The sequence below is a fragment of the Leishmania mexicana genome, chromosome 31 (assembly GCF_000234665.1).
Source record: "Leishmania mexicana MHOM/GT/2001/U1103 complete genome, chromosome 31".
In the NCBI taxonomy this organism is placed as follows: domain Eukaryota; phylum Euglenozoa; class Kinetoplastea; order Trypanosomatida; family Trypanosomatidae; genus Leishmania; species Leishmania mexicana.
Window position 1 is genome coordinate 1,314,825 of NC_018335.1, and position 18,768 is coordinate 1,333,592.

The window sequence follows — 18,768 nt, forward strand, 5'->3', positions numbered from 1 at the left end:
CCGACCTCCACTCCGCCGTCGATCCTTGTACCGCCCACACCTGAAGCACAAACTCGACGCACCAACCCCTCGCCCTCTCTCTCCTTGCCCTTCCACCACACGTGCGTCATGCCAGCAGGCGTCACTGTACCTACAGTTTTGAAGCAACACTATCTAAAAGCAAGGAGAACATAACGGAAAGCAAAGGAGTGCGCAGTTATGTGTGCTTCCGCGCCACAGCGCTCTTGGCTGAGGCAAAGCAGCGCCACCGCAGCCCTGCGTGGGAGGGGCTGTATCAAACGACTTGTTCTCCACCCCGCATCAACGTATGAACCACGTGCGTACATGCGACTCGCCTCGATGTGGTTGATCAGTTGCCCGTATAGAGTGGAGGCAGCGCTGAGTGGCGGTTTCTGCGGATTTCCTGGAGAGCCTCCCCTCCCCCCCACTCTCCCACCCACCCACCCACCCGCGGGAGATGAACAATGGGCGCAACAGTCACAATGCACATGACCATTCTGATACACACTCTCCCATTTTCCTTCTTCGACACCCCAATCAATCGCCATACACGCTCTCGAAGCACCTCTACCCCCTCCCCCACGTACGACGCCCTCGTACCCACGCGCATATCTTCCTGCACTACAGTGAGCTGCCTTTTCCTCCCTCTCTTATCCTTCCTCATACGATTCACCGATTGTTACGAGGCAGCACAGAAGTAAGGCTCGCACCTCCCCTCTCGCTCCAAAACCCACCCACCCACACACACACACACACACACACACCGGGATCCTCCTGCATTTCGCACATACTCAAACACTGCAAGCAGGGACCGTGAGGTCAGAAGGAAACGACGTAGAGAGAAACTCGGTAACACGACCGCACACAGACGCACGCACACGCACACACACTCTCGCAAGCTTTAAGGCCAAGCGCGAGCGCGCACACCGATCAAGTAGGAGACACGCACGCACCGAAAGGGAGTTGACGGTCGCCTTTTCTTTTTTTTTCGCTTCTCTGCCGCTTTATCTCATCGCGTGAGGCTATCGGGAGCCCCTTGCTCACGTGTGCGTCTGTGAGCGACCGCCCCCTGCGCTACCCTGCCCCTGCACTGTCGCTTCCTCTCGCGCGCTCTGGTCTACGGCTCCGCCCCGCATAAGCTTGTTTTCTTTTCCGGTGTATGACGCCGTCTCTGTGACTGTGAGTGATTAGGCGCGTATCTGCCTCTGTCGTGTGTTTCTGTGTACAGAGCTGGCCATCCCCCTCTTCCCTTCACCGCCTCTCCGTCGCGCATACGCACGCACACACGTGGCAGCCCCACGAACAACAGCGTTGCTCACTGGCTTGGTTCTCTCTCTCTTCGTCTCTTCGTCTGGCCATTTGACAGCTTAGATTCACACCCCACACCCCCTCCCTTCTCCCCATCACCTTTTTAGATCCTTCACCACCATCTCCCCTTTCCTCTCCCTCTCTCCTCAAACCCTCTCTGTACATACGTGTACACACCCACCCCACACACATCCACCCACCCACCCACGCCACATATATATATATATATATATACGTATGTGCTAGAGTTCGCCATTTCAGCTTATCTCCCGTCTTCTCTTTGTTTGTTTGTTGTTTGTTTGCGTCGTGTTGTCTCTTGCCGTTTTTATTTTTTTCCTCATTTTTTTTTTGGTACTTTACACACCGCACGTTAGATCCCCCCTCCCCCCTCTCCTGTGCACGTCGTCGCCCTTCACACATTCTCCAGCACGCACGCGCTGACACCAGGCTTCGCTTTTTCGTTTTGCTTTTTCTTCGCCATTTTGTGCGTGCGTGCGTGTGCAGCTTTCCAAGCAGAAGATCCACTGGAGGGGGTGCATATTGGGAGCCGCGCGCTTGATTCGAGGAGTCAACAAAAGGCGCTCGAGTTATCCGTCTGACGTTGGATCACCGGCGTTGCCCTCGTCTCATCCCACCCACCTCCTCTTCCTCTCCACGGTTTATTTGTGCCCGATACAGTACTTGATACACACGCAGCGTGACATAGACAGAGGAGACGGCAGCCCCCTTTTCGCCCGACGCCTCACGTCTCGACACCGGTTCTTGTATCCCCGCTTTGCCTTTGCTGACAGTCAACGGGTTTCCGTTTCGCCATTGGCTCTCTTGCCTGCTCCTGTGCGCGCGTGCGTGTGTGAGACATCATGGCCGCCCTTCGTGAGGTGTCCAACCTCGCCAGCAACCTTGGCGCCGACATCAAGCAGCGTCAACAGACCAGCCGCATCGACCCCAACAACAATGGCTTCTCCGGCGCCTCGTTCCTGAATCAGGACAGCCTCCACCGTGGCTCACAGCAGGAGCAGTCACTTTCTCAGCGCTTGACGGCGGCAAGCAGCTTCTCTGCGGTGACGTCGCACTCCATGCAGAGCTTGGTGGTGCGAAGGGGCGAGGGCGAGTCGCACATCCACGCCCGACGCACAAACACAGCTGCGCCTCAGCGAACCGGTCGCGCCTTGTCCGGCTCATGCGGAGACGTCCGTCATGCACATGAGCCGACGTACTGCACGGATTTGATCGGCGACATCACGGACATGTTCGTGGAACGAGAGCGGCAGGCGGTGGCGCGCTTCAACGAAGGAAACGCGAGCAACGAGCCGACTGCGAACACGAGTGCCCTGTACGCCTACTACGCGTCTCCGGAGTACCTGCAGCACCAGCCCGAAATCAACGAGAAAATGCGTATGATCCTCGTAGATTGGCTGATCGATGTGCACCTCAAGTTCAAGCTGCACGCAGAGACCATGTATCTTGCCGTCAACCTTATCGACCGCTATCTTTCCTGCGCCAACAACAAGGTAGACCGAACCACGTTCGTACCACGCGCGCAGCTGCAGCTCGTCGGCGTCTGCGCGATGCTTCTGGCGGCCAAGTACGAGGAGATCTGGCCACCAGAGGTGAAGGAGTGCGTGCACATCAGTGCCAACACGTACACTCGCGAGGAGATTATCCAGATGGAGCGCGCCATCTGCACCGCGCTGTCGTTCCGGCTGACCGTTCCGACGCCCTTCCCGTTCGCGTCGCGCGCGTGGACGGTGCTGGAGGGAGACGACTTCCTCGGCATTGGCACGGACGAGGAGCAGCGTCGCCAGTACTTCGTGATTGTGCGCCACGCCACAAGCTTCTTCATGGAGCATGCACTACTGGACTACAAGTGCCTTCAGTTCACCCCGTCGCAGATTGCGCATGCGTCGGTGTTTCTGGCGTTGCTGATGCTGCGCACAAAGCTGGAGCTGCCCAAGACGCCCACCTTTCCTGTGTGGACGGATGCGCTGCGGCACTACACAAAGTCGGAGGTTCAGGAGTTCCGCGGCTGCGCGGAGGTCATTCTAGATTATGTGAATTACGTCCCCACAACCAAGTACCAGGCGGTGCGCCGCAAGTACAACAGCAGCCGCTACATGGAAATCTCCAAAATGCTGATGCCTAACGAGCTGCCAACGCTGTGAGGAAGCGGAGGCAGCACGGCTGGGGTGCACGGACGCGGGCTTGGCGATCTCGCTGCGTCTGTGCGTGTACGGCAGTGAATGCTGTGCGCATGTTCACCCCACCCCCGACCCTCTCTGCTCATTCGGGGTGGGTAGCAATGCGAAGGCTGTTGCGGTTAGATTACGTTAGATTTTCGCCGTTCCTGTAGCGGTGCTCTCCTTTTCAAATCCTTTTTGTGTGTGTGTGCGCGCATGCACTCGTTCGAACGCCCGCAAGACACCCTTCACATTCATCAGCGAGCAACGATGTGTAGGCTGTCGTGGCTTTAACTTGCGTGTGTGCTTGTCTGTTCGGGCTTCTTCTTTTGGCCGCAGCGCCCCGTAGTGCGCCTCCTCCTCCCTCCGTACTCGGCGCAGGCGCCGAGTTGTTTTCTCTGTCGCGGCTGATTTTCCTCGACCTTTCTCCCTCTTTCGATTTTTATGTCCTTGGCGCGTAACACAGGGCTGCGTAGAGCACATGGACACACCTCCGATGGAAGCGCGCTTGCGCATGTGCGTTCCCGGCGACGAAAACCAGACGCATGCCACACAAACAACGCACCTTACCCTCCCCTCCCTCCCCATCATCAGCCACATGTATATCGTGAGCGTTTTGTGTGTCTCTCTCTCGCTCGTTGTACGGTTCTTTGATTCTTAGGCCGCTGTTTTCTGTGGCCGATGCATGCACCAACACGCGACACTCTGTGATGAGTACACGCGCAGACGCGCCCCCACTCACGTGGGCTCGTCACCTTTTTCTTTCGTTTCCTTTGTCTATATTTCTCCCCACCCTCCTGTTGAGGCGTGTAGATGACCAGAGATGATATATGAGCGTGCACGTCCCTTTCGCGTTGCTCCTGAATGCCCATGCACGCAAAAGACCAGTCCGGGACACACATACACCCACGGAATGCCACGCCCACAGATGGCATCGATCGCAGCGGGTTGCTCTTCTCGATGTATGTGGCTGAGATGGGTCCGCAGGCGAGCTGCGCCCACGTCCCCGTGTGCGTGCCGGTGCGTGTGAGGGAGAACGGCATCCAACGACTCTTTTTTGTTTTGTACTCGATGACTCTTAGCTCAGAAACCGCCCTGTCTTTCTCAACGAAAAAAAAAGTAAAAGAAGAAAGGAAAGTTCCACCCATCAACGCAGCGAACCCATCAAGCACGCCCGTTACGACGCCAGATGCTCCAGCGGTGCGAGGGCGCGTGCATCGGTGCGCGATGGCAGGGAGATGCTGTGTTGGTGCAGCGTTGCACGCAGCGCGTTTTTTTCTGTGCGTGCTCTCCGTCTCCTGCTCCACAGTGGCGGTTGCTTGGAGGGAAACCTCTCTTGCTCTCTCGCTGGCTTCTGAGGATCGCTTGAAGCGCTCGAGGGGGCTATGAGGTGCCGTTTGTTTCTCCCTTACTTGGGGAGAGAGAGACAGTGAGAGAGGGGCGACGGCGCAGCGACGCGTCTGGCACGCAGCTCAAGTGTGTGCACACTCCTTGTCTCGCTTCGTGTCGACTCCTCTCTTTTTCGGGGCATGCTGATGCGCGTTGACGCGTGTTGCCTGAGGGCCGCTCCGCTCATATCCATCCGGGCTCATGTGTACCACCACCACCACGACCCTTTTTCCCCTTTCCCTTTCCCTTCGCACCCCTCTACACGTACCGCTTCTGTCTGGCGTGCCCTCGCACTACACTGCATTGCTCCCTCTCTCTCGTGTCCTTCTCCTCTGGCGCTCTCACTCTCTTTCCCGTTCTCCTGCTGCCATCGCAACGCACAGAGCACGAAAAACAACGGTGTCAACAGAAGGGAGAGGAAGCCGTCGGACCCAACCGAGGCATCAGCGCCTTTTTATAATTTCGCACTGCTCAGCAGTGGTGCGTATTGACTCTCCTCTACCTCTACTTCTCACGCACACACGTACACCCACACACACACACACACACACTCCGACGTTCGACGGCGCATCCAGGGGCTCTGCCGGATTCTTTGCTCGGCCCTGTCGCCTTCCCTCTCTCTCGTGCGCGCGCTCGAACGGTGGAGCGTATTCTACATTGACGTAGGCAGAGAAAACAAAGGGAAAAGAAAAAAATGGGGTTTCGCATGCTGCAAGACTTTATGCGCGTGCAGCGCTGGGAGCGCTCGATCCGGAGGCGCGAGGATCACTCAGAGGGCATTGTTGTGCGCAGCATTCGTATGATCCCGTGGTCTGGGGTGGCCATGTTCTTCTTCATTATGGTTTTCTTCGGTTTCGACCTTGGTGCCGGCATCAAGCAGACAGCGCAGCAGATCAAGGACAAGAAGAAGGATGCGCAGACGACGCTGGAGGTGCAGAAGATCCAGGCGCGCCAGTGGTCGGTGGAGCAAGTGAAGAACTTTAGGGAGGGCGAGATGCCGCAGCCTTCGTGGGAGAAGGGCGGTCCACGGGCGAGGTGACGTGGAAGAGGCGGCGTCGCGGCGGAGGTTAAATAGAAGAACAGATGGAGGGTGGCACCATGTGCGGATCACGTTGTCGGCGCTGCCTGCTCCCCCTTCTTTCTTCCCCGGCAAAGCGGTATTCGCTCCGTTGTGTGCTGCCACTGCGCTCCTCCCACTCTGTCTGCCGCACCCCACCCCCATCTTTCTTTTCTTTCCCGTCTGCAGGGCGGCCGTGGGAGGGGACAGGGGTGGACTGGAGATGGAAAGGGAGAGGAGGAGGGCGATCCAGGCACGCAGCACCCCACCCTAGACAAGGAGCGACAAACTCCATGGAGGCACTCGTTGGACACACGCGCACATTCACAAGTCTGTCCCTGGCTGAGCAGTCGCGCACACACACGCCCACCAGCGTGCTGGTGGTGACAGTGGCATGCTTCGGTGCCGAGTGCTTTCCATTGCTGTCTGGATATGCACGGTGTTGCGGCTGTTGCCTGTCTCTCGCAGCACTTTACAGAGAGAAACTCTTTGTTGTCTCCACTGTTGATATATTGAGCTGCCTCGGTCGTGTGCAGCGCGGAGGGGCCTTTGCGCCCCCTCCTCGCCTTCCCAAGGCACATGATGCACCGCGGTGCCAGACGCAGGCGCTCATCGCGGTAGAGCGATGGGGCTTCTACGGTTTTGTGATATGTTTCTTTTCCTTCATGCTCCTGCCCCCCCTCTTGTGCTCTTCGCGCTGTGCTCGCATCGTCTTTTCTCAAGGACTGCGTCGTCTGCCTCGTCGCGTGCCACACCCTCGTCTGCAAGCCCTTATCTTTCCTTGGTGGTTCACCACCCCCTCGCTGGTGCTCAGGTGCGTCAGCAGCGCCACAGTTTCCCGCCCCCTCCCCAGACATGCTCAACAAGGTCATCCAGGACATATATCACCTTCGGCGCGTGCACGCCGTGCTACCTGACGCGGTGCTCGGCGACACTCTCAAAAACAAGCTCCTGCGCCTTTCACTGCAGCCCTCCCTGCAGGAGCTCAAGCATCGAGCCCAGCAGGCGTACACCAGTGCCCATGAAGGCAATCAACCATCTTCTCTGTCCTCGGGCAGCCGATGGGGCCACGGCGGCGGCACGCTGAGCTACTCCCCCTACACCATCAACCCATCCGCCCTGTGCAACCTCTTAGACAGCCTAGCATACTTCCACTTGGGCAGCAGTGCCGTCGCGAAGGAGGCGGTGCAGCTCGTGCAGCTCAGCGCGCCGTCCATGTCGGTCCCACAACTATGCACCACACTGGCTGCGTGCTGTGCGCTTGGAGCGCAGACCGACATCACGGCGACGGCGCTGCCACTGCTGAGTACGGCATTGAACTCGTACACCGGGCCGTCATCCTTGGGGGATGAGGGGGCGGCGGCGGCGGCGTCAGCGGCCGGCTCGTATAAGGCCAATGAGGCACCGCTTCTCTTCTCGCAAGGTAACATCGTTCTGCTGCTGATGGAGGCGCTGCAGCGAGCTGGGGTTGAGGATGTGCAGGTGTGGCACCTGCTCGCGGAGCATTGCCTCCGCTACCTCGACTCCTTCGACGGTAGGCAGCTCTGCAACGTCATCGAGGGCCTTTGTGCCGAGGGCATCGACGACTACCCAGACTTCTTTGTAGCCGCAGAGCGGCACATCACGTCGCAGCCGTCTAATTACTTGTCACCGGATCAGTTGCAGAGAGTGGTGCGCTGCTACAAAGACTTGCATCAACCAGTGGTGTCGCTGCTCGCGTTGGTCAATGCGACACCGCTTCACGGCGAGGATGTTGAGCGATCCATCAGTGCAGCAGCTGCTGTCGTGGCTTTCTCCAGCAGCAGCGACCTCGACGGCTGTGGCAAAGGTAGCCGAGGTGCGGCGGACGCCTCACAGACGACTCGCGGAGCGACGCTGCATCCTTCCTTAGAGGCCTTCGAGGGGGCCGCCATCACCGCGGTGGCGTCCGCGGATGCTCAAGGGGTTTTGGACCTCCTCCAAAAGTGCGAGCAGCGACGCGTCATGACGGCACGCGCCATGGATGCCATACTCGAGCGTCTCCTCGGCTTGTACTACCCCGAGCTGCGGAGCGGCGCAGCCAGCGCGGCGGCAGCCAAGAGTACCGAGGGCGCATCCACTACTGTGAGCGCCACCGACGCTGCCGCTCCGCCACCGCAGCGCCTCCACGCTCCACTGGAGCTGCACCACCTCTCCCAGGCCCTTGTGGCCGCTTTTGAGTTCAATGATGCCGCGCTTTTTGCTCAGCAGCTGCCGACGGCAGCGAGCCCTGGTGAGGGGGAGAAGACTCCCACGGTGCCCGCCAAACCGGCGGCAGTGACGGCGTTGCTCGACGCCCTGGCCGGGGAACTGACGCGCTGGTACCATCACCGTGTGCTGCAGCTGGTGCGGTATGCGTTGCGGCTGCTGCCCGCTCCATCGCAGCCTCACACTTTCTACCGCGCCGTGGTTGATCACCTCCGTCGCTCCAATGACCTCTCGTCACATGAAGGGCCGCCGCAGCTTCGCAGTTTGATCGATGCGCTTCTTGCCTTGCGCGCCTACGGCGGAGAGGCGATACTCGTGCAGTACATGCCAGCCATCACTGTCGCCGTGCAGAACACGCCTCGCAGCACCCAGCTTGAGCTCACGGCTCTGCTGGCCAACTTGCCATGCGCCAAGGAGGAACTCATACCCGGGGTCTACCGACAGTGGGGATCCCAGAAGCGCTGGCTTCGCACCATCACCGAGGAGGAGGTGGGGTGGGCACTGCAGATCATGTCGCGCAGCGGCGGCCTTCGGGACTCGCAGATCCTACACGCTGTGTTGGAGTACGTGCAGGCTCAGCGCGCACAACTACCGCCGCAGCGCGTGGTTGAGTACCTGCATCAGCTGGCTCGACTAGGCGTGCGAGACCTGGAGTTCTTTACACAGACCGCGGAAAAACTGATGCGGCGTGCGGTTGAGTCTTCCCCGTCCGTGGCTCTCGCAGCACGCGGCGGCGCAGCACAGCCGGTGCGCGCCTCGTCGTCAACTTCTCAGATGATGGTACGACATCAGCAGTGGCAGGTAACAACGGTGCACGATCTCTGTCTCCTCCTCTTCACCTTCACGTTTGTGCTGCGCGACTCGATTCGCGTCACGCAGCAGATTATTTCGCGCCTCAAGATGTGCGCCTCCTCTGCCGCGCCGCGCGACATCTCGCTAGCGCTGTACAGCTTTGTAAAGCTGCGCGTCGCGCACAACGACGAGGTCACTGGGCAACTGTGCGAGCGGGCCTGTGCCACTCTTGCAGAGTTCCGCGCCGCTGAGCTGGCGAGCATGTGGAGCTCACTGCGCTGCCTTCGCCATCCACACCGCAAACTGCGCCAGCAAACGCTCGACCTGCTGGGCGCCAGCAATGCCGCTGTTTGCCCTAAATGGCGCTTTGCGGACAACGACTGCGTCTCCCTGGGCTCAGCTCTGCTCCTGACCGAGGCTCTGCCGTTCACTGCTGATCAGCCGCTTGTGCCGCCTCAAGCTCACGAAGACAGCACCGCTGCGGGCGGCGCTGATGACGGTGAAACCGCTGCTCTTCCTGGATCTTCTGCCACAGCGGGGAGAGGGGTGGGGGCGGCGGTGCTGCTTCCCCCAGTGTTCGAGCGCCACTTTGTGGAGGTGTGCCAGCGTCTCTTACCGGCTGCGACGGGTCAGCGGCTGTACCTCATTCTCTGCAGCCTCAGTGCGTGCCAGACATCGCTGAACGTGCCAGTCGAGCTGTGGGAGAAAACGCTGACGACAGTGGACACGCACGCCGAGTCGCTCTCTACAGGAACTCTTGGTGAGCTCGTTGGCACGGCGCAGCTGGAGGTGCTGGCCGCGTTGCGGCGCCTGCGCGCTTGCGTGGCGGATCCGGTGGCCCTTGCCACGCTGGAGGTGGCGCAGGAAACCATGTCCCGACCTTCTGCAGTGAAGAAAGGAAATGCTGGTGCCGCCGGCTCTGGGAGGTGGGTAACGCCATACTGCCCGCCGAGGCTGTGGTCGACGTTGCGGCCGCAGTGGCGAGAGCTGACGTGTAGCGCCGCAGTGCTGGCGCGTCCAGAACTAATGGAGGTTGTGGTAGATATCAAGGGTGGGGGCGACTACCCAGAAGTCGCTGCGGAGGCTAAGGCAGGGCGGCGGTCTGCTGCGGCTTCAGCGAAGAAGCCTACTGTGCGCAAGGGGCGTCCCGTTAAGGCCGCAGCTCACCTGGTATGACGTATGAGAATGACCACCTGCTCAGGGTTTAAACCGTCCCGCTCGCTCGCTCGTCCTATTCACCGCGTCCCCCCCTTCGCACACACCCCCACTGCGCCGGATGCGGAGCCTGGGCTCATTGCGTTGATCCCTCGAGACGCGCTCCCCTCGTTTTCTCCATCCGTGATCACAGACATATCTTTTTCCCTTTTCCCCCTCATGTGCTCGACTCTGTTGCAATGTGTGCACATGTGCTTGTGTGTGGCCACCTGCGCAACACCTTCGCTGCCACCCACTTCTCTTCACTGCACTCGTCTCGCTTTGTCGTAGACTCTTTAACCGGTGATGAACCCCCTTCCCCCGCCCCGCGCGCGCAGCTGGGTAAGCAACCAGAACACAAGGAAAAGGTAGTAAAGAAGGCCTTTCAGCACTCGAGTGCAGCTGTAGGGCGTAGGGGAGGTGGACATGCGTAGTCGCACCTCCACGCTTAGGGTCTCTCTGAAGGTTTCTGCAGGGTCTATGCGCGTGCAAACCCTCACCTGTGCATGCGAGAGGTACCCTACCGTGGAGAGAGAGGAGGGGCTGAGGGAGTGAATGCCCTGCCCAGCTCCTGCGTGGCTTCTGCCTTCGATTTCCTTTTAGCTCATCCGTCGCGCGTGCGTGTGTGTGTCTGCGTGTCTGCCGTGAGTCCCTTAGCACCTCGCACATCACAGTTGTGAACATTATGCTCTGCATCTTTATCCTTCGCTCTTTTTTCGTTTGCCCGTCGGTCCTCGTTGCGTCTCTCCTCTCCTTCTTGGCCACTCCAACTCCCGCCGCCGCAACTTTCGACGTTCTGGCGACTGCCGCGGATGCCGCGTCATCGCCCACCGCACATTCCGCCTCTTGTTTCATTCCTTTCGCTACACTCGGGTCCTGAACACCTGGACAAGGGATGCGCACACCGGAGGAAAAGACGCACACGCGCATCCAAACACGTGGACCACAGGTGACGGAGATTTCAGAAGAAGGGACATCATGGGAACCACCCAGCGAACGAGCCAACGACCCACACCGTGACTGTAACGAAAAGGTTGGGTGGGTGCTTGGTGATGCGCTAGTGGTGTTGTCTGGTGGTATCGTGGCTAACCAAGGTACCCTGCTCGCAACGTTGTGCCTCTTTGGGGTGGTGGTGGTGGTGATGGAAGGAACTAGAGAAGAGGATGTCGGTGGGGCAAGGCGGGGCGGCAGTTTAGCTGCTACTAGAGAGATGCTCAGCCACGTTGTTTTCGACCCGACGTGGCCTGACGTGCGTGCGTAGATATGCTTCTGTATGCAGCAGAGAGGTGGGGAGAGACATGTCGGTGTCGCCTTCCTTTCTTCTTGCAGCTTCGAGTCTGCCATCTCATCTATTAAGGGTTCAACACTGAGAGGGATGTCTGTGTGCGGGTGCGTGTGTGTGTGTCTGTGTGGTCTGGTCAGAGGGGGCGTGTCCGGACGCGCTCTTCCGCCATCTGCGCGCTCCACACACACACATACCGTTGCACAGACCTCTGCCCCCTCTCGCCTTTCTTCCATAGTGTTTGCCTGAGTCATGTGAGAGAGAGCGAGTGAGCGGCGAAGCGCAAAGGAGCACCAAAACTTGTTTTAGTGCGTGCGTGTGTATGCCTCGCGGTCCTTATGACAGCGTCTTGCTCATCCCCCTTCCCCCCTCTCCCATGTACACAGCCTCATGCTCGACTACGAGAATGGCGCGCGGGCGCGTTGGGCAAGCCCAGAAGACCAGTGGACGAAACAATAACTCTGTCGAATGGGCCGAGCCGTGTCTTCCGTCGCTCTCTCTCTCATGTACACCGCAGGTAAACGCAAGCGCACGCTTGCGTGGTGCCCTCAGTGAGGCAAGCACGAGGGGGGGGCACGTTGCTCCTCCTCGCATGTACATACATTTGTTCTTGCGTGTGCCTCCTTGCATTCCGCCGTAGCCCTCGCGTTCGCGTGTCTCCGTCGACTTGGCTGCAGTTCTCCCTGTGCATGTGGAAGGCGCAGTGATACTGGGCAGCGCGTGGGCACGTCTCGGCGGCTGCACAAGCACCTCCCCCTCCCCTTCCCCATCTATTGCCGAAGTGCGCAATGTTTTCTACCGTCTCTGTGCACCTCCTCTCCGCCTCTTGGTGCATCTTTGAATTCTGTCGCTGTTCTTTTTGTGTGTGTTTCCTTGGAACCGGCATGGGTGCTAACGACTCGCCCTTACATGCGCGCACGGCGGGCGGCGCCACTTGAGATCACCTACACCATCTATAGAAGCTCCTCATCACACACACGCACACACACAGCGAAAAAGGAGGTCAGCAAAGGCGTCTTCAAGCTCGAAAGAGGGAGCAGCAGACGCACGCGTCGTTCCACCACCTCCGCGACGCACGCGATGCATACGTGCGAGCGTCTTTAGTGAGTGCATTGTCTGTCTTTTTGGCGAGCGTTCGGCTAGTCTCTTCCTCTCGTGTGTTTGACCCGCGTTCGGGGTGCATGCAACCGTGTATGTATGCTTGTGCGTGTACGTGCTTGTATGTGGGGCCACATCACACCTGTGCCTGTGTATGCTTCTCGTTCCTCGTGGTTTTATCGGCGTTGTGTGGTGCTCTCTGCGTAGAGTCGATTTCTCTCCTTTTCCCTCGTTCTCTGAGGGTGGCACGCCATCACGCCACCCGTACGCACCGGTCTACGGGCACACACGCACATACACGCACACATCCATCAGCAGGCGCCCACGCTCGTTCGGCTGCACTTTTGGTCTTCTCTCTTTCATTTTGCGTTGTTTCGTCGCTTCCTTCAGCGTTCACAGTGTTACCTCAGACAGTATCGTTCTCCTTTCTTTTTCCTCATCTTACTCCTCTTGGGGCCCTCCTCCTCCACCCTTCCCCTCCTTCGTCCATTGAGCCCGTCTGTCTTGAGACATCACTGCACGACCTTCCCCTCCTGCAATGAGCGCGCGCACACGCACATATATGTATATCGACGGTCTACGCAGCACCAGCATCCTCCTCCTCCTCCTTGCGCGCGCGCGCGTGTGTGTGTCCCCGTCTTCCACGCTTACACACTCTCTGCGCGCGTCTCTCCATACTGCAGCGCTGTGTGGCAACTGGTGCCTGTGCGTACACAGGCGCGCACACACGCACACACACACACACACACACACACACACACGGGCATCGTCGCCTATACGTGAACCATGACGACGACCTCGCCCACATCGTTCCAGCGGACGTACTTGCGCATTGTAGTGTACTGCGACGATTCGCAGGAGCCGCACACCTTACCGGATGTGCGTGTGCCGCGGAGCATCGGCGAGGTGCAGCGACTCGTGGAGGACCGTGTAGGACAGCGCGCAAAGGTACTTTCCTACTGGAATTACACACACAGTCGCTACGAGCTCCTGAAGGATGTGCGCGAACTACTGCAGACAGGCGGGCATCTGCTTTCGCAGCGGTTACACACCTCAGAGAATGAGGCCACGGAGACGGCAGAGGCGGATGGGACGACGAACACGGACGGCGGAGCCACCTCCGCCAGCGAGCTGGACGCCAACCATTCAAAGCTCTGCATCTATCGCTGCCAGCTGTGGATGGAGGCAACACTGATTCAGCTGGAGCCGCTGGATAAACGGCGCGACAAGATCGAGTACGATGAGCTGTGCAGTCACGTTGCTTGCTGGCTGGGCAACAAGCATGTCAGCTTCGAAGTGCAGGATGCGATGCGCATTCGTTGCCCTTTCCTGACTCGCATGTTTGACGAGACGCGAAGCAGACGGCTGTCAGCCAATCAGGACAAGGTGCAGCTGCTCTACTACAGTAACAACGCGTGGGGCGTGCGCGACGTGCTGCAGTATGGATTCCTGCTCAGCAACGGCGTCCCTCAGTCGCTGGAAGCCATGCTGCAGTCCTGCGGCGACTCGGACGTGTCAAGCGGTACTGAGTCGCGGTCGAGCAATCCTGTGCCACATGTCGGGGATAGTGCTTCGGCGAGGACCTCTCCGTCGTCCGCGCCGCTAACCGCGGCGAACACGCGACGCATGCCTTTTGTTTTCACCTCCTCGATGCTTGGCGCGCATGTAAAGTATTTGCCACCCAACACCGCGTCTCAGAAGGTGCTGCTGTGCGAAGTTGCACCTGGCCGCCGTTTCATGACTGACCAAGGCCTCACTGGCGAGAGCCCCGACAAGCAGGCCTACCCCACCCCTCCTGTGAAGCCACCACGCGACTACGACAGTATCTGCTACATGCGGGCGCACAAGCAGAAGTCCAGCCTGCGCACCGAGGGCGCCGTTGAAATCGCCGCAGAAGACCTCTCCCTTGTGCAGGTGCAGGTGCAGCACAGCTACCAGGCACTGCCCCGCTATCTACTGACGGTGGTCCCCTCCGCCGCCACCCCGTCGTCACAGCAGCCCCGCAAGAGCAGGCGGTATGCCATAACCAGCCCGGTCCGGGCACCAGGGATGACAGCACATTCCGCGGCAGCGAGGGAGGACGAGAAGAGGATGAACCGTGCGGGAAGGGTCCCACCGCCGCTGCCGTCCCCATCGTCCCCATCGTCCCCATCGTCCCCGTCTTCCCCGTCCAAGACCTACAACATGAAGGAGTGGTTCAAGTCCAGCCCGAGGCGGGGCCCAGTGTCGGGGGACAAGGGCGCGAATGCGAAGCGGGCCACCTCCCCGCATAGCACCAGCGGTGTCTTCAGGGGAGTGCGCTACGCAGACAGCACAGCACCCCGTCAACGAGCTGCCTCAGCCACCACGCCGGGCCGCTGTGAGTCTTCCAAACAGCACCGTGCCGCGCGGGGAACCCGGGTCGAGTGCGACGAGGACAACACCGTGTATCACGGCGGTGACGGACTGATTGAGCCCTGGACGCTAGACTCCATGCCTGCAAGAGGCACATGGACTGCAGGGAGCAGTGGCCTGGTGACAAGCTCGCCGTGGACGTCAGAGGTGTACTCAGCCGGCAACGGCGGCCTTCGCAGCGCTTCGCCCAGCAAATGTGTCTCTTGCGACGGTGTTCGTGCCACTTCGGCACCCCGCGCACCACCGACGTGGCACCTGTCGCCACTTAGTCCATCCGCCGCCCAAGTCTCGCCGAGCATGAATTCGGCGTGGGCGACTGGCGGCATGGTGCTGCCTCCGTCGCTCCAGGACGCCTACAATGCGCACTCGAGTCGCGACGGGCTGCTCTACGAAAGCCTGCCCTGTGGTCACAGCGCCACGAGCCACGACGCAGCATATCGGCTAGTACCTGCTGCCGCGGGCAGAAGCGCTGGTAGGAGAGCCGCAAGCGCTGGCGCGCCACTGGCAGCTGTCCATTATGGCGCCCCCTCACGTCCTCCCCTTCTACCGCACGAGGGCGCGTGCGTTGGCGGCGCGATGGGCGGCGGGGGCATCGTTGGCCCGACGCTGAAGACAGTGCCGCCCGCCTCGTCCACAGTCCCATTTTCACAGCGGCAGGCGCCACCGGCAGTCTTGGATCAGTTTACCTGCAACGTTCATCCCCGCCAGCTCAAGTCGCTCTACTGCATAGCGTGCGAGGAGCTGACGTGCCCGTACTGCGCCAGCGTTGGGGCGCATCGTTCTCACGTGGTGGTGGAGGCAGCGAAACGAGCAACAGCTGTGTGTGCTAAGGCGGAGGCACTGCAGGAGGCTCTGCGCCACTGGCTGTCCCAGTGCAAGCAAACGGAGGAGCAGCTGAGGGCAGAGCAGGCCCGCTACGCTGCGCGGCAGCAGCGAGATCTGCGCTTCGTCCAGCAACAGTTCTCGACACTCAATCAGGCGCTTCAGCAGGCGGAGTGCTCCATGACGCAGACGGTGCAGGAGGCGCAGCGCAGGCTGCCCCTCGCCGAGGCTGCCGCCGTGGTCACCAAGTACACGCAAGCGCTCGCCGCTCTAGACGTGGCGTTGCGTCGTTATTACAACACAGTAGCTGCCAGCGGTAGTGGGCCGTGCACAGAGCGCGCTTGCGATCCCACGAGCAGCTTGCTTGAGTTGTTGCACTTCCTTCGCACGACCCCGTCGTTGATTCGCCGCGTGCGACGCAGTTTTGGTCGGCGCCAGGACGAGGAGAAGCGTCTGCGTGACGCCATCGCGGACTGCGAGGCTCAGGTGCAGACGAATGAGACATGCTTTCAACAGGTTAACTGGGCAGGCCTGCGTCGGCTGCTTGCGAGCATCGGCAACGTCCGCACCAATATACTCAACGTAGCAGAGCCGCAGCTGTCTACCTCGGTGGGGCCATTTCACAGTAGCAGGGCCGCGTCTCCGTCACTGTACGAGGCCACCGCCCTCTTTATGCCTGGTGCAGCGCAAAGCCGGCCAAACTCTGCCAAGGTGCGAGCGCACACTCAGACGCCGATGGTACTCTCGTCACCGCACCCTGACCCCGGCAGCGACGTATCGCAGCGGCTGTTGGACAGTCTACCTCTCGGTACCCTTATGCAAAGCGAAAACGGTGCCGCCACATCGCCGCCGACGCGGCAGAATCTCGGCCTGCACCGCTGTCTGAGGGACCTCCAGAGAGGCTACATTTGGGTCATCCAGAGTGCCAGGTCTTACTTCGCACCTGGGCAACGGAGGACAGTCTGCTCCACACCATTCCGCCTGCTCGATGTATCGTGGGAGCTGCGCGTTGCCCCGCTCCCGCGAGCGCGTTGCCCCGACGGCAGCGCGTCCTCCACGCCGATGGTGGAGGCGGGGATCAGCGGCGGCGTGATGGACACCGCAGCTTCTAGGTTGACACCACCCAGTGTGATGGAGGGTGGCGGCAGGGGGCTCAGCGGTGGCCAGGCGCACACCTCACGCCTTCTCACGCGCTCCACGCAGGAGCACCACTACACGTTCGCGGCAGAGGACGTCGACGACACCGTCGTAACGGCCGCGCCCTCGTCCGACGAGGGAGAGGAGGAGTGGCTTGGCCTCTTTCTCTTTCCCTTGCAACACCGTCTGCGCGTAGACTTCCGCGTTATCGCCTTCTCCGAGGTGGCATGGGCGGAGTGGCAGGTGACGGGGTGGACGGTGCAATTTGCCGGGAAGGGATGGGGCCTCTACCCCTTCCTGCAACGCAGAGAGCTGATGCGGACCGACAAGCTGGTGCGCGATAACATGGTGAAGATTTGCATAGCCCCCATTAGCGACCTGTATTAGAGCTGCGTGAAGCTGGGAGACGGGAGGGGGAGGGAGGGGATGGAGCGGGGCAGAGTTGTGTGCTCATCACGCTTCGACAGCGCTTCTCCCATATCGCTCCCACTCTTTGCTCCTCTCTCCATCTCTTCTCTGTCCCTCCTATGTCTGTGCGCTTGTGTGCATGTCGGTGCCCCTTCGCGGCTCGCGTGTGCGAAGATCGTTGACTGTGCATTTTCCATAGTAACATTTTTTTTTTCAAATTTTGCTTTCGCCTATCGACACGTGCTCCTCCCTTCCCCCCTTTCTCATCCACACCTTTCTCTTGCGTCGTCGTCGTTGTTCCTCTCGTGTCTCGCTCTTTGCCCTCTCTCCTCGAACTGCGCGACGAGCTGATGGCCAACACATCTTCGCCTGCTTTCGTTTCGTTGCTTAGCTGGCGGCGTAATGCTACCCAAGAAATGCGTCACCTTTATCGAAAGGATAGTCCGGACTCACTGCAGGTGTGTTTACACGTGCACATAGGGGGTGGGTGGGGCGGGACGGGGACGGGGGGGGATGGTTTGTGGCGTCGCTCATCATGACATCTTGAGGGCAGCAATGGGACAGACATGGGGGGAAGGCGGGAACGACTGCGTGTATGTACATGTAGGCGATTGCTTTTTTTTTTCGGGCCTCATTTTCTCTTGTGCCCTTCCCTACGCTGCACCAACGTATGTGCGCGCTTGCATTTTGCTCATCAAACGCCTCTCTCCCCATTCTCTCTTCGCCTCTCTTTCGCCCTCACTGCAGCTCAGTGTTGTGAGCACGTGAGGACTCCAGTGGCCATGCCTTGGGGGGGGTGCCGCTGCTGCTTCTCTCCCTGTTACCGCTCCCTTTCCTCGAACCGCACTCGCTGGTACTTCGACGTGCGATGCAGCAAACTCTCTCCCCCCTCGCGCTCCCCTTTCTGTTCCGGCCACCCCTCGATTTCCTTGGTTTGCAGCACGCAGGTGCGCACACCCGCATCACCTGCGTGCTGAGACATCTCCCTCCCTCGTCTTCTATCCATCCTGGCCACCTCCTCCCTCACCTCTGGCCGCGTCACGGCGTGCCGCCGTTACAAAATCGTCGACACGCGTTCACAGCCGCTGAGGGCGTGCTTTCCAAGATATCAGGGGCGTGAAAAGCGGTCCATTGTGCTCCACATTTGACTTGCATTTTTTTTTGTGTAAACGTCTGCTGTTGTTTCCTCCATCCTTTGAGTTGTCAGCGGGGCTATTCATTTGGTTGCATAGACACGGAGGGTTCAACCTCCCCTCCCCTCCCCTCCTCTCTCATTCACGAGTAGTAGCATCGGTCGTAGTTGTACCCGGCGGGCGGTGACTGACATATCGGCGTTGGGCTGCGGACCGTGCCACACTCCCCCCTCCCCCAACAACGACAACTGCCATCACCACGGCCTCAGCACCGCCACTCTTCTCATTTTTTTGTTCAAATTTTGTTTTCTTCTATCGTGCCTCTGCGTGCGAAACGTCCTCTTGCACTCA

At 59.8% G+C, this 18,768-nt stretch overlaps 4 protein-coding genes across 4 annotated transcripts; all 4 read left to right on the plus strand.

The window, feature by feature from the left end:
- Nucleotides 1–2,555: 2,555 nt before the first annotated feature.
- On the plus strand, nucleotides 2,556–3,470 carry LMXM_31_3320 (putative CYC2-like cyclin; the record flags this gene model as incomplete). The annotated part of the gene is made up of 1 exon (XM_003878134.1): nucleotides 2,556–3,470. The coding sequence occupies one exon, from the start codon at nucleotides 2,556–2,558 to the stop codon at nucleotides 3,468–3,470; it is 915 nt and encodes a 304-aa protein (XP_003878183.1).
- Nucleotides 3,471–5,568: 2,098 nt separating this feature from the next.
- On the plus strand, nucleotides 5,569–5,913 carry LMXM_31_3330 (conserved hypothetical protein; the record flags this gene model as incomplete). Its single annotated transcript, XM_003878135.1, has 1 exon — nucleotides 5,569–5,913. One exon carries the CDS (start codon nucleotides 5,569–5,571, stop codon nucleotides 5,911–5,913), a length of 345 nt encoding a protein of 114 aa, XP_003878184.1.
- Nucleotides 5,914–6,786: 873 nt separating this feature from the next.
- On the plus strand, nucleotides 6,787–10,125 carry LMXM_31_3340 (conserved hypothetical protein; the record flags this gene model as incomplete). Its single annotated transcript, XM_003878136.1, has 1 exon — nucleotides 6,787–10,125. The coding sequence occupies one exon, from the start codon at nucleotides 6,787–6,789 to the stop codon at nucleotides 10,123–10,125; it is 3,339 nt and encodes a 1,112-aa protein (XP_003878185.1).
- Nucleotides 10,126–13,309: 3,184 nt separating this feature from the next.
- LMXM_31_3350 (conserved hypothetical protein) lies at nucleotides 13,310–17,263 on the plus strand (the record flags this gene model as incomplete). Its single annotated transcript, XM_003878137.1, has 1 exon — nucleotides 13,310–17,263. The coding sequence occupies one exon, from the start codon at nucleotides 13,310–13,312 to the stop codon at nucleotides 17,261–17,263; it is 3,954 nt and encodes a 1,317-aa protein (XP_003878186.1).
- Nucleotides 17,264–18,768: the final 1,505 nt, after the last annotated feature.